The following is a 12,871-nucleotide window of genomic DNA, read 5'->3' on the forward strand; positions in this document are numbered from 1 at the left end:
TGAACCGATTCGTCTCGTCGTTATATCATCATTTTGAAACATCGCTTTAGCGCGAGGAGTAAAATGATTAACAATTTCCTTACTTTCCTTTTCTCCATAAGACACTATATTAGATGAATTTAGAAACATGTTAGGAGAATTATTGAAATAATCGTATTCATGTCGTAGTACGGTTAGGTAAAACGCTTAAACTATTGGCAATATAGTGAACTAATTTTCGTGGCTTGATACTGATCCATTGACTCATTCTATGCTCATACCACTTTTATATACTACTTAACACTTTCGTGGCTAATAATTCTAGGGTGAACATAAATCTGAAAGCTGTATCGAGTTGTAAGAACAATAAAAAATAATCGTTTCAGTTCTTTTGCCGTTGAAATACCTACACCAAAAATGTATGCTTATTGTGGATATTAGACCAGTGATGACGTTCGACGTGGAAGAATTTCTTTGAGCACTCTACAGACATACCAATTATATATGCAGTACTAAGTTTCTATTTTGACCTTTCGTTACACAAAATTATACAAACATTTAAGTTATCTAATTTTTATTTAGACAAACATTATCCAATGTTAACAGTTTACTGGATGCATATACATATGCCTCATAGTATTCACTGGATTAAACACATAAGCTACCAGAATCATCAAGATGTACTCTATCATCGGCCTCCAGTTTTATATCCAAAAAGATGCACTACTACGTCATCAACCATTATTTCTAAAATCGCAAAGACACAGTAATGCACCATCAGTCGTGAAAGTGCTGAAGTAGTTTTGCCGATGGATCAAAGAACGCTAATCTAACGAAGAAGTATCAAATTCATCTTATGTACAGAAAATTGACAATCAAGATGAATGTTCATATGTAACATTTCAAAATTCTAATAGAATTTTAACAATTGGTTAAGAATCTGAGTAACGTCTACATATCAACAGAGGTCAAATCAGACTTCAATCCTCGCGTTCTTATGGCTGGGTCACTGGCAACTTGTCGATGATCAGAGTATCGTCTTATGTGTATAGATACGTATTTTATGAGATCTTGTTTACCGGTCACGATCGAACCAGCCGTCGATTCTGACGGTCCATACTTCGAGAGTTAAAAATGGAATAGTAAATGTCAATTTTCTTTATTCCGATCAGTTCCGTTTCAATAAGAAAATGTAGACCTATTGTCAATAAAGGCAGTAGTCTTGAGATCATTCTGTGGACTACATAAATAGTATATTTTCATGTATCAGAGTCCGCCACGTTGAAAATATGTTGCAGAGTAAAATTAACCAACTTAATACTTGAGAACTAAGTTATCTGTGACATTATTTTTTTTTAATTTCAATAAACCTTACCACATTATTCTTTTTTAAATTTCAATAAAGCTAAAGTGCTTGGGGTTTTTATCAGTTGTTCATTAGTTTATCAAACGAACAATAATAAAATATGTCGAATATTTCGTGTTTGATCGTGTTCAATGATGATGACACTTGATTTGATTATTTATTATTCCATTACTTCTTATGAATAATTTTTACATACGAGTATTACCTAATCATTTTATTCATTCAAAACGTCATGTGGAAAGAAATCGTTAGAATTAATAGTATAAAGATACTATTGTTGGCACTAATATGTAAGTATTACATACTTCGGAATGTTTTCTTTTCACCAACATGCGGCGAAGCAGCAGAGTTCCATCGGAGCCTAACATTACTATATATAATAACTCCAAAACGAATCTCAATCAATTGTTTAGTGAAAAATCGATGACTTTAATACATCGAAGATAGGAATTTTGTTGAGCACAGAAATATTCTCGGATTTATTCATTGGCACTATCATCTTACACTTTAATTAAATCAGCCTTTCTAGTTTTGTCTCTGACGAAATTCTGTAATAATATTATTATGCGTAACAATTTTTATATTTTTCTTAAACACTTTTTAAACAACTTTGAAAACGCATATTGCATATTTGTTTTCGTGATTATCAATATTATTATTATTCCATGTGAATCAATTTATTACACCGGTGTACATGAAATGTCACCTTTTCTAGAGCTTGGAGTTATTAATATTAGAGAAATTTAGCACAAAATGAAAAATATTTAGTTGTTTAATATTTATCAAATAAGAAGGAGAGGTAAATAATATTGTTGAAAATGCATCTAAATTTAATGAAAACAAAATGAAAAGGATATCTAAATCTGTAATTTTCGTTATTAACACTTTATGTGTCAGTTTTTTTTACGATGAACATATTTCAATAACTAGAAATTTTAATGTAGATAATTATAAAAATATATAATACTTTTAATGATACATAAAACTTTCCCCTTCGCTCCAGAAAATATAGCATCTCATATACAACGACCTGATAAACAGTTTTTCATGTATGAAAAATTTTTGATAATATCTCCTTTACACATCAACTACAAATTCTTCAATATACCTACAAACAATTATGTAATAGATTTTCTTGTACAGTTCAAAGACCCATCGACATTAAATCTTATGTAAGATGTCTCCAATGAGTGGTACAATTAAGGTCGGAGCGATACCGTGTACAAAAACAAATTGAAAGTGAAAATCGAGATAATCGAAATTTCTACAATCATTAACCAATCAGTTATCAAAAGTGAAATTGAAAAGCGGGCCGCTAAGTAGGGAAATCTTGTAGGAACTAAATAAAAGGGACTCTTCCTACGATACGATGTATAAAAATGTTTCGGCTGCGAAAATGAAAATTCTATAAAGTATAAGAGTAAATATAATAAGGATAAAAAATTAAAAAAAAATCATTTAAAAGTGTACCTAATGCATAGTCATCCTATAATATAATCTATGTAAGAATCTAAAGAATGACTTTGAAAAATTGAAACTGTGCAAATAATTTTCGTAATTACACCTATTTATGTCTGTCTCTTACTCTATCCTGGTAGCATTTATGGTTGGCCAACAGTATTCAACAGTTGGGAGTTCGTTGGAATATAGTTAGTGTTTTTGCATACAAATTCTAAAAATAGGGCCTACGACGGAAAAGTTATAACAATTTGCCAATGAATATTCAACGTTGGGCCTAGAATTATTATAGTTGGTTGATTAACAAGAAATTTGTAATGATAATACAACATTGGGCCACCCAAAGTTTGCCAACATTTAAATATAGTCTTGAAGACGTCAGAAACGTCGCTACAACCAAAAACTTGTTATTATATTTCAAATTGATTTTTTTGTTTTCTTATTTATGAATATACTCACAATTTGTTACTGTTGCGCAACACATTTGACATTTGACATTTTGTGAAAATAGAGACAGGGGACAGAAGATTGGAAATAACTTATAATAATTATTTGTACTAAATAGCTACATGTATAAATTGTACATAATAAATTGTAAAGGTAACTTTGCTGGTAAAACACGTGTTTACCTGTTTAATATACATATACAATTTATACATGTATATAATTATTATAACAAGTAATTATTATAAATATTATTTCTAGTGTTATACTCCTTGAAATATTTTAAAGGATTTTATGGAAGTGTAATAGGTATAGCCAACTGTCTTCCTATTGTTGGTTTATTGTAGATACTCAACAATTGGTCCTACAGAAAGAAACCTCCAGTTGGCCCTTCGTAGTATACTGATGTGGACCCTACGTTGGGTATGATTGTTGGCCCAGTTGCAAAAAGGGTGACAATTCTAACTGTTGGCCAATCAATAGTACATCAAAGACCCATAAAAATACCAACAGTAATTGCTACTAGGGCAGTTTCTATTTGTACTAATCACAGATGGTGGTACGGTAAGACCTGTTTTCTATTAACTTTATTATCTCCTACCTACCAATATGTATGAAACTATATTGTGAAAAATGGATAATACCACACTGTTATTAATATTTATAAACATAAAGAGAAATAAAAATAAGCAATAACGAATAGGTACACGAGTTGAATGGTACATACCGAAGTATTTATTGTCTACCAAACGAATAATTAAATTACACTACCTCAAACACTATACCCTATAAGAAATTATATTTTACATTTTCGATTTGTTTTTGTACGTGTAATCACTTCATTCTTAATTGTAGTACGAGTAGTGAGGCGCTTTCTGTAATAAAAAGAAATCTGAAAGAAAAGAGACTTCAATCTCGATAAAAAGGATCCTGCAATGGAGAGGTTCTCGAGGCCACGAGATTAGTCCACGAGATCAGAATAATCGAAGTGCTTCTTAAGGTACGCTTATATTGGAGTTGTGATAACAGCGAAGACAAAGAAATATTTGTTTCTCGTCGCTTTTAGCGTTCATCATACGTATAATAAGCGTGCTCCAATTACACACAGTGGAGTCTAACTATACTGCCACTGACCATATTGCCACGCGAGGGACTTCCGCTTCACACATACTTTCGAACACACAAATTCGCTGTCCCACCACATTGCGTACGCTGGCGCACCAGTACGTTTCAGCTTTTGCGCAGGCGCCGAGGCCGAGGCTATGACGATAGAACTTAGCATGGAGGGGGCTCTGAACTCATTGCCATTTTACTCCTCTACAGCCCCGACCATGTCAATATAGTTAGAGTCTACTGCACTTCCATTATAAAACAATAGATTGTATTTCTACGCTTTGCTCCTATCACCGTTCTGATCGTTCATCGCAGTTCCAATATAAACGTACCCTTGTATAGAAAATTTCGACTCCTCCTGCTATCGCGATCCGCGCAAGATTATTTTTCTAACGCTGAGGATTATATGGTCTACGTTTTGGCACAAAGATCGTGTTTGTGAGAACGGTAGTTAATTGGATTTGAGCTAGATTATTCGGTAGAAATTCGACTTTCAAGGATACCGGGCGCTAGTCGGGTAACGTAATTATCGAAAATGTCTCGCATCCGGTGACTTTTGGCGTGATAAGGTTGCAGGGAATGGGTAGGAATTCCTCCTACGGTCCACGCCTGCGCCATTTCGTTGCCGCCTTCAGACAGACTCGAGACCTGCTACAATAGATTCTAGAACATTTGCAATCGAGCCGATCTGAGGGCGTTTCGGAGATTTTTAATCTATAATCTTTATATATATATACGATAAAATGAAAAAAAATACAACCGTAATTATGTTGAATCGAACGAAAAGATAACAAGATAGATACTTCGTTACATTCGAAAACGATCTGTCGGGTTCTGTGTTTGATTCGTTTTTTCTGATCATCGGTCACCTTCTTGGAAGGATTATAAGTAGAATCCACGTATCTATGCAGTTTTACATTTTTAATTTAAGGAATTTCAGCGTTTTAAATATAGCGGACTGAATCATAACGTGGAGAAACTGTTTTTTTACAGGAAAATTGTGTGATCTTTCGTCGATCACCAATCAGATGAATGAAAATTGTTTCATTTCTTCATTCTAGAATCCTCCGTAATTAACATTATCGGAGAAATTATTCTTTTCTGCAATTGTATCGGTTTTAGTAAAAAAATGAATGCCTGCAAGAATTAAAATTTCAATCTCGATTTATAACCAATATTTTAAATGTTTGTGAAGTAGTCTTTTCATTCTGTTATGTTTCTTTTTGAAAAATTAATTAATACATTAATTTAAATACAGTAAAATCCGCGAGAGAGCTATTGTTTTGAGTCGCGAGGGAGCTACCGATTTTCACCCTTCCACTCGAACAACAAAGTTGTCAAACAAGTATGTGAAAAATAAAATTTCTACAATTTTTACTTTACGTTATTGCGATTATTCCTACAGACTGACAAGATCTTCCTCATAAGAGAGACTCTAAACACGATCTCAATCGTACTATTTTTATACTTGGTTTACAAATGTGTATACATATACGGTTATGGGCGTAGCCAGGTTATAAGTGGGGGGGGGGGGCAAAAATATAAACACATCGACTGCCACAGTGAAAAGGGCTGTACGTAGCCAGACACACTTTGTTTTGTTTTTAAGGTCATAAATTTGGCTATTGGTCATGTTTCAAATTATACTGCAATATTAAATATTACGCAAAAATTTTATAACTGTGGGAAGGGGGGGGGGGGAATCCAATTTTTTTCGTGTAGAATGGAGCAAAAGCCACTTTTTTCCGTCCAGGCCAAGTGCCCTCCCTCTGTCATCCCCTGGCTACGCCCATGTATATGGTGATCTATCCAGACGACGGTGGAGAATTACGGACGCGGTATAATCCCGGATATAGTGATATTCACTATCCCCTGTTCACCATGTTTCCCGATTATTTTTACCGTAAGGTAAATGACCCAGTGGTTGGACATGTCCTGGTGATTCGACACTATCATGAATTTTTGTTAATATTATATTTTTTTTAAATAATAGCGAACTTCAGGTTAGAAAATAATTATCGTTAGTTATTTCTGATTATAAATCATAAAAATGTTCGAAAAAGCGCGATGTATTATTTAAAAACAATATTATCATTTCGCAATCATGAACTTGAGGCAACATGAATGCCTTCGTAAATATTTCGCTAATATTGAGAGCGCATTTCTTAAGCTCGTAAATAATAAATAATTCGTGTGTTTGTGACTTACATTAATATTTATGTTTTCAAAAATCACTAGAAAAAATGAAATTATAAACGAATGAGTTGCTATATAATTATACAATATATATTGTTGATTAGAATTTATAATCATTAATTTATTCATTATTCTTCATTGTTCCTCATTATTCTTTTACATTATACGAATCAACTAGCATTTTTGTTTTTATGTAATTAATATAAAATATACAGGTTATGTTAAGCGTGCAAAGAACTGATGTTATATTCTCCACCAATTAGAGACGATCATGAAAAATCATGAATCACTGTAAAAAATTACTGCGATTAGAAACGAATGTGATCGAATCACTCGTTATTTACAAGTACAGTGGACTCTAACTATATTGCCACTAAACATATTGCCACGCGGGGCATTTCCCCTTCTCACGTACTATCGGACACACAATATCGCTCTCCCACCATGTTGCGTATGCCGGCGCACCAGCACGATCTAGCTTTTGCGCAAGCGCTAAGGCCGGGGCTATGACGATAGAACTTAGCATGGCAATATAGTTAGAATCTACTATAGATGTTCACGCCAACTCTAGTGTCGAAGTAATCTCCGCGTCCGTATTTCCCCCACCGTACCCTATAATTGAAAATAGTCTAATTTATGCCGTGTTTGGACTCACTTTCACCAGGCAAATCTCACAAATCCATTAAATAAATGTTCCTTAAGAAAAAACAAAAATTACAAAAGCAGTAATTTTTATACACGGGTCTGACCACTTTGTTAGAGCCGCTAATGCACTCTCGCTCAGTAGCACTGTCTGTCTCTTTCTAGACGACCGCTCTTAGCGTTTGGCGTTATTTCAACAGTATGCTACTCTGGCGGTCCTAAAAGTAAGTCTCTCGTGGAGCGCACTGTATTTTAAATCTTATGCCGTAAGAGCACATTTGTCTGTAAAATTATGTTGTCTATCTATTTAATTAGAATAAAACTCACCGAAAATTTAAGTTATTGAAGGAACATTAATTTTCATTTTTACTTCGACACATTTTTCCACATATTTATCTCACAATTAAAATCATCAATTCAATCATGCATCACAGAAGATCCTGTCCATCAGTCATGTTTTTTAACTCACATTAATTTTCAATGTTTGTAAACGAATATCGTGTCTCGAAAAGAAAAATGTACCAGTATATACATTTCATTGACATAGACATTAATAGCATATCTTCGAAAGACATATGATAAATAAATAAAACATAGTAAATGCATTAAAGTTTTAAAAAAACGAGGAATAAAAAGAATTGAGGATCTCCGAAAATTTGAAAAACAGTTTTAAACAGTTTTGAGCATTAAAATTCAGAAACCGCTGTCTTATTAAATTTCAACGATCGACGTAATCAATAAACATCTGATAGAGCAATAACCAAATCGAGGAATTTCCTTTTGATCTATGTAAGCAATTAGAGGAGTACCCTAAGGTCCGCGGACGGGGTCCAAGAACGAAACTGACACACGTTGGAAAATACATTCATTAAGTGCCCATAAAAACCAACAGACACACTTCTGTGACAATCGAAGGAGTATCATATCCAAATTATGCTTTTTGCTGTCCAGACGATAAAAATGAACGATTCAGAATTAGATAATCAGATTTATGTATATCTCGAAGTGAGTCAAGGCGTGTTCCAAATTGAATCTTCTGAACTATTGATCATAGAACGGGTTTTTAATTTAGTGCAGGCCTGTCCAACTTGTGGCCCGCGGGTCAAAATCGATAATCGCCCCTACCGGCTTGCTCTTTCAGCCGAGGGGAATGAGCCCCCTCCATATCCACAAGAAGCCCGACGATATAGAGGCAAGAAAGCGTGTGTACATGCTCTGACTGTTCCCACTTCTGACGCTCCAGAAATTCCTACCCGCACGTACCTCTTGCCCAACGATCGCATCGCAGCGTAAGCGAATAGTGGGGAATGGACTGAGTGATGGTGGGGACCGCGTCGTCTGGCGAAATGACTCGCGGGCCACATGTTGGACAGGCCTGATTTAGTGTATCGTCTTTCTTTCTCTGAATATTGTATACATCCCAACATCTTTCCTCGGTTGTTTTGCTCACAGACTATACAAGGTGTCTCATGGTAAGCGCCGGTTTAACCAGTTTCAAATTAGTATTGATAATATTGACAAAGAAAGTAAAATGAAGAAGTCCATATTGTACAAAAAGGATAGAATCTTTCAGGATAAAAGAGATACATTTACATATTGTTACGTGTTACCTGATAGGTAGCACGTATTGTGTAATGTTAAAGCGAAAGAGTTTAGGTTAGCGCCTAACATAGACAATGTAGAGTCGCAGTTCGTCCTTTGAAAGAGAACGACGTGTCAAAGATAAGTAAGTATTCCTCCTTAAGAATAAGTAATTATTCATTTTATTAATCCTACAGTTCTTACTGTTGAGGCTTTCGGGTGTAAGCTGTGTTCTTGTGGAATTGTTTTCCCAACATTTCGCAAGCATTGCAGCTAGCTTCATCAGGGGGTCGAACACACACTGATACTGTATACAGTATGCTTGCGAAACGTTGGGAAAACAATTCCACAAGGACACGGCTTACACCCGAAAGCCTCAACAGTGAGAACTGTATGATGCCGGGCCGTGAAAGCCTCAAATCTCTGTTTATTAATCCTGCTTTCTTATTATTATTGGAGATCACGCCGTATCCACGCAATAATATTATTCTGTTTTCTAATGAAACTTTATACTCTGATGTCAGTGTCTTGTCAGACAAAAAACAAACGGATTCCACGATGCCCTACAAGACGACATCGTGAGAAGCGAAAGATAAATAATAGTACACGAAATTTTTATAAAATCGAAATTCGTAATGCATAATCTAAGCTTAGCGATTAGCTCCATTAACGAAAATCCTGCGTCTCCTACTCTCTATTCCATCAATAACTGAACTGATTCTTGATTTATCCATTACTATCGTCGTTCCAGATAATCTTATAAATCTCATAAAAGTAGTTGTGAAATGAAAAATAGAAGAAGCTCGGATTGCATAAGTGAAGTCAATCGCTACGCGTCAGGTTACGCGTAAAGGGACACGTCTGACTACCAAGTCCGTGTCCAGTGAGCCATCAGGTGCTCACGACAACCTGCACATTCTGACCATTGACGATTTTAATTATAAAGTTGATCTTCCAATTTGAACTTGAAAACAGAACAATAACAATATCAGTAGAAACTTCTTGAAGTCATCAAGTTTAGACTCCACTTCAACCTACGCTTTACCCGAGACACTTTGTAGCAGATCCACGACCCCAAGGACCTCCTCCATAACACATCGTTCTCACCGTTAGTCGGCAACGACTATTTTTCTACTGATTTAGTAAAAAATCTGTTCAGGCGGATAGTGTGCACCCATTCATCGTTCATTCTTGCTCGACGCTGATATCGACCGTTCGGACCCTGGACGAGTCTGTCGGAAGTAGTTGAAGACGCTCGGGTTCCACGTCGAGCATGATGATACACATGAAGCTTTTCCCGGATGCCTGGTCTCGCGGGTAGATGGTAACCGGTGCGAACTTGTCCACGGTGCCATCCACATACGCGCGGAGCTTCCTGTAAACCTGCGGGAAGTGCCTTCTGAGGGAGACGCCCCTGAGCTTCAGTTGCCTCTGTATGTTCGTGAAACTGATCTCCCTGATCCTCTTCGGTGTGTTTTGACCATTGCTGCCCGGCAGAGACGTCAGCACAAGCATTTCGGGTGACTCCATTTCCCTGGTGATGTTGCAGGGCGACGTGGATTGTTGTCTGCCTTGGGGCGAGGCCGACGATGAGGAGGTATGATGCCTGCTGGCTGAATCCAGATGAATTTTCGCACACCTAGACACCAGCTGCCGTTCCCACCTGACGGCCCCATTGGTCGGCACCTCGCTGACCACGCACACGGCCACGTAGAGCACCAGTCTGGTGTCCGGGTTGTACGACTTGCAGAGTCTGATCACCTCGGCGTAAAGATCCGCGCCCATCTCGCTGGCAAGGAGGTCCGACCATCGGATGTAAGTGGGCTCACCGAGATCCACGAAACCGTTTGCGATAAATTTCTCCGCTGCCTCGGGACTAGAAAAGAAGCACTTGACGGCCCCGCGACCGTGTAACGCGTGGCCACGCTTGGCCAATGCGGAGATGTGCTTCAACGTGATCGGATCCTCTTTCGCCGAGGACAACACTTGCTTGCAGAGGCTGCCGGCCCGTGAGTGCAGACAGGTCCTTCGGTGACGCTGCCAGTGAGCCTTTCTGCATTCCCTTGAACAGTACAGACATGTGCAGTTGTGACAGCTTTTGTAGGTCTTCCGTGCCTCGACCATGATCGCCGAGTTGCTGCACTTGTTGTTGCGACAACGGACCATCTTCTCCGCGGCGTTACCCGTTGTCAGGCTGTTCGCTTCCTGGTTGCTGTCGAACGAGACCCTGCGGTGACGCAACGGGCCGCCTCTCGACTGCATCGTCGACGTCTTCGAGGGAATCGTGTCGCTGCCCTCGCTTTTCCGTCTGACGAGCTCACCGACGTAGTACGAGGCACGTTCCTCCGTCGCACCCTGCACGTCCATCACGCTCCTAGCGGACTCTACGACATTCGGCAATTTTTCGGTTCATCAGGATTTATCGAGCGGTAGACGTGTGCTTACGTTCGGTGTACCGGAAAGTTGTTTGGGATGATACGGAACGAGTTTGTTGTTTTTGGAAAAGATTCTATCATGAGATATTGAGATTGGCTGCTCTTGGTAGCTATAATATTTATATTGGTATTACAATTTCATAAGTACCGTAATAAAGTTAGTTGGATCAATTTTCTTTTATATTAGACATTTCAGTTTCCGTAAATAATATTAATGTTATTCGGCCTAATTATATTTCTACGTTACAGCGAGTTATCCATCTGTTCAAAAAGATACGCTTTGTCTTAATTGTTATTAGGAGATCCATAGTTCCATTCTAAAGTATGGGTTAGTTTATTGCGCGATTACCATACTTTCACTTTCTTGTTACAATTCAAAATAAAATCGCCAGCATTAAGTCTGTAATACGACAATAAACTTACATATTACATATATAGTATATACAGGGTGTCCCAGTTAACTCGATCACCTCGAATAATGACTTAACGGTACACTTTATGAAAATTTCGAGGTGTGGAACTTAAATGGTATCAAGGGGCACATCTTATAAGGAACGTGCTTTTTTGTGAATGGAGGCATTTTAGTGATTTCAAGGTCACCTTGATTTTTTATAACGGAATGACCTACTTTTTGTATCATAGATCGATAGAGTATATAATTTTGAATAAAAATGTGTTGACCTTCATACGTTCTGAACCTAATAGTTAATGAGATATTTACAAAACAACTTTTAATACGTACTCACTACCTTGATAGGTGCTCAAACTGATGCCCCTCAATTTCAATACAGCGATTTCAATACAGTGATTATTATGTAAATATCTCGTTAACTATGTATTATTAGGTTTAGGACGTATGAAGATCAACCCACTTTCACTTAGAATTTGATACTTTATCAATTTATGATACAAAAAATAAGTCATTCTAATAAAAGAAATCAAGGTGACCTTGAAATCTCTGAAATGCTTCTCCACCCACAAAAAGCACGTACCTTATAAGATGTGTCCCTTGATGCCATTTACGTTCCATGCCTCAAAATTTTCATAAAGTGTACCGTTAAGTCATTATTCGAGGTGATCAAGTTAGCTGAGACGCCCTGTATATACAGGGTGAGTCACGTAATACTTCCGCTTAAAATATCTCCGTTGTTTTTAATGATACGAGAAAATGTGTCTGGAAGAAAGTATTTATTTCGCAGGGCAGTTATTGTGATAGAGAAGATTCTTTTCTCAAGGTCATGTTTTCCGACATTTCAGGGTCATCGTGGTTTTTTTTAAATGGGATAAGGTATTTTGTTTCGTGTAACGGTATAGCTAATGAAGAAATATATTCGACCATGTACAATAAGTCAACCTTCAAATGACCTTCGGAGGAGTTATTTTTCAAAATGCATATCTTAACGTATGAAGACAATGTCGACCTGGACACATTTTGGGGGGGGGGGGGGTTGTAATACAGCACAACAAAATACACGAATCTTAAAAAATAGGAATTTATTTTAAATAAAATGAAATAATATTTAATCATAACGAAATGGACGATTCAGAACGGGGGCCCCCTTAAACGTGGCGCTCAGAACTACCGCTCCCCTAGGCACCCCCTTGATCTAGCGCTAAGAAGATGTTCCTGCATGATCCCGTATTCTGGTAGGCTGTT

At 37.1% G+C, this 12,871-nt stretch overlaps 1 protein-coding gene across 1 annotated transcript in view; it reads right to left on the bottom strand.

Moving 5' to 3' along the window:
• Positions 1-9,964: 9,964 nt before the first annotated feature.
• The window catches only part of LOC107194549, a 219,094-nt gene continuing 216,187 nt past the window's right edge, over positions 9,965-12,871 (bottom strand). The window contains exon 12 of the mRNA XM_015584227.1: positions 9,965-11,163. Coding sequence (XP_015439713.1) covers positions 9,965-11,163 — 1,199 coding nt within the window. The remainder of the gene's footprint in view (positions 11,164-12,871) is intronic.

Source organism: Dufourea novaeangliae, unplaced genomic scaffold (genome assembly GCF_001272555.1).
Source record: "Dufourea novaeangliae isolate 0120121106 unplaced genomic scaffold, ASM127255v1 scaffold10, whole genome shotgun sequence".
Classification (NCBI taxonomy): Eukaryota; Metazoa; Arthropoda; class Insecta; order Hymenoptera; family Halictidae; genus Dufourea; species Dufourea novaeangliae.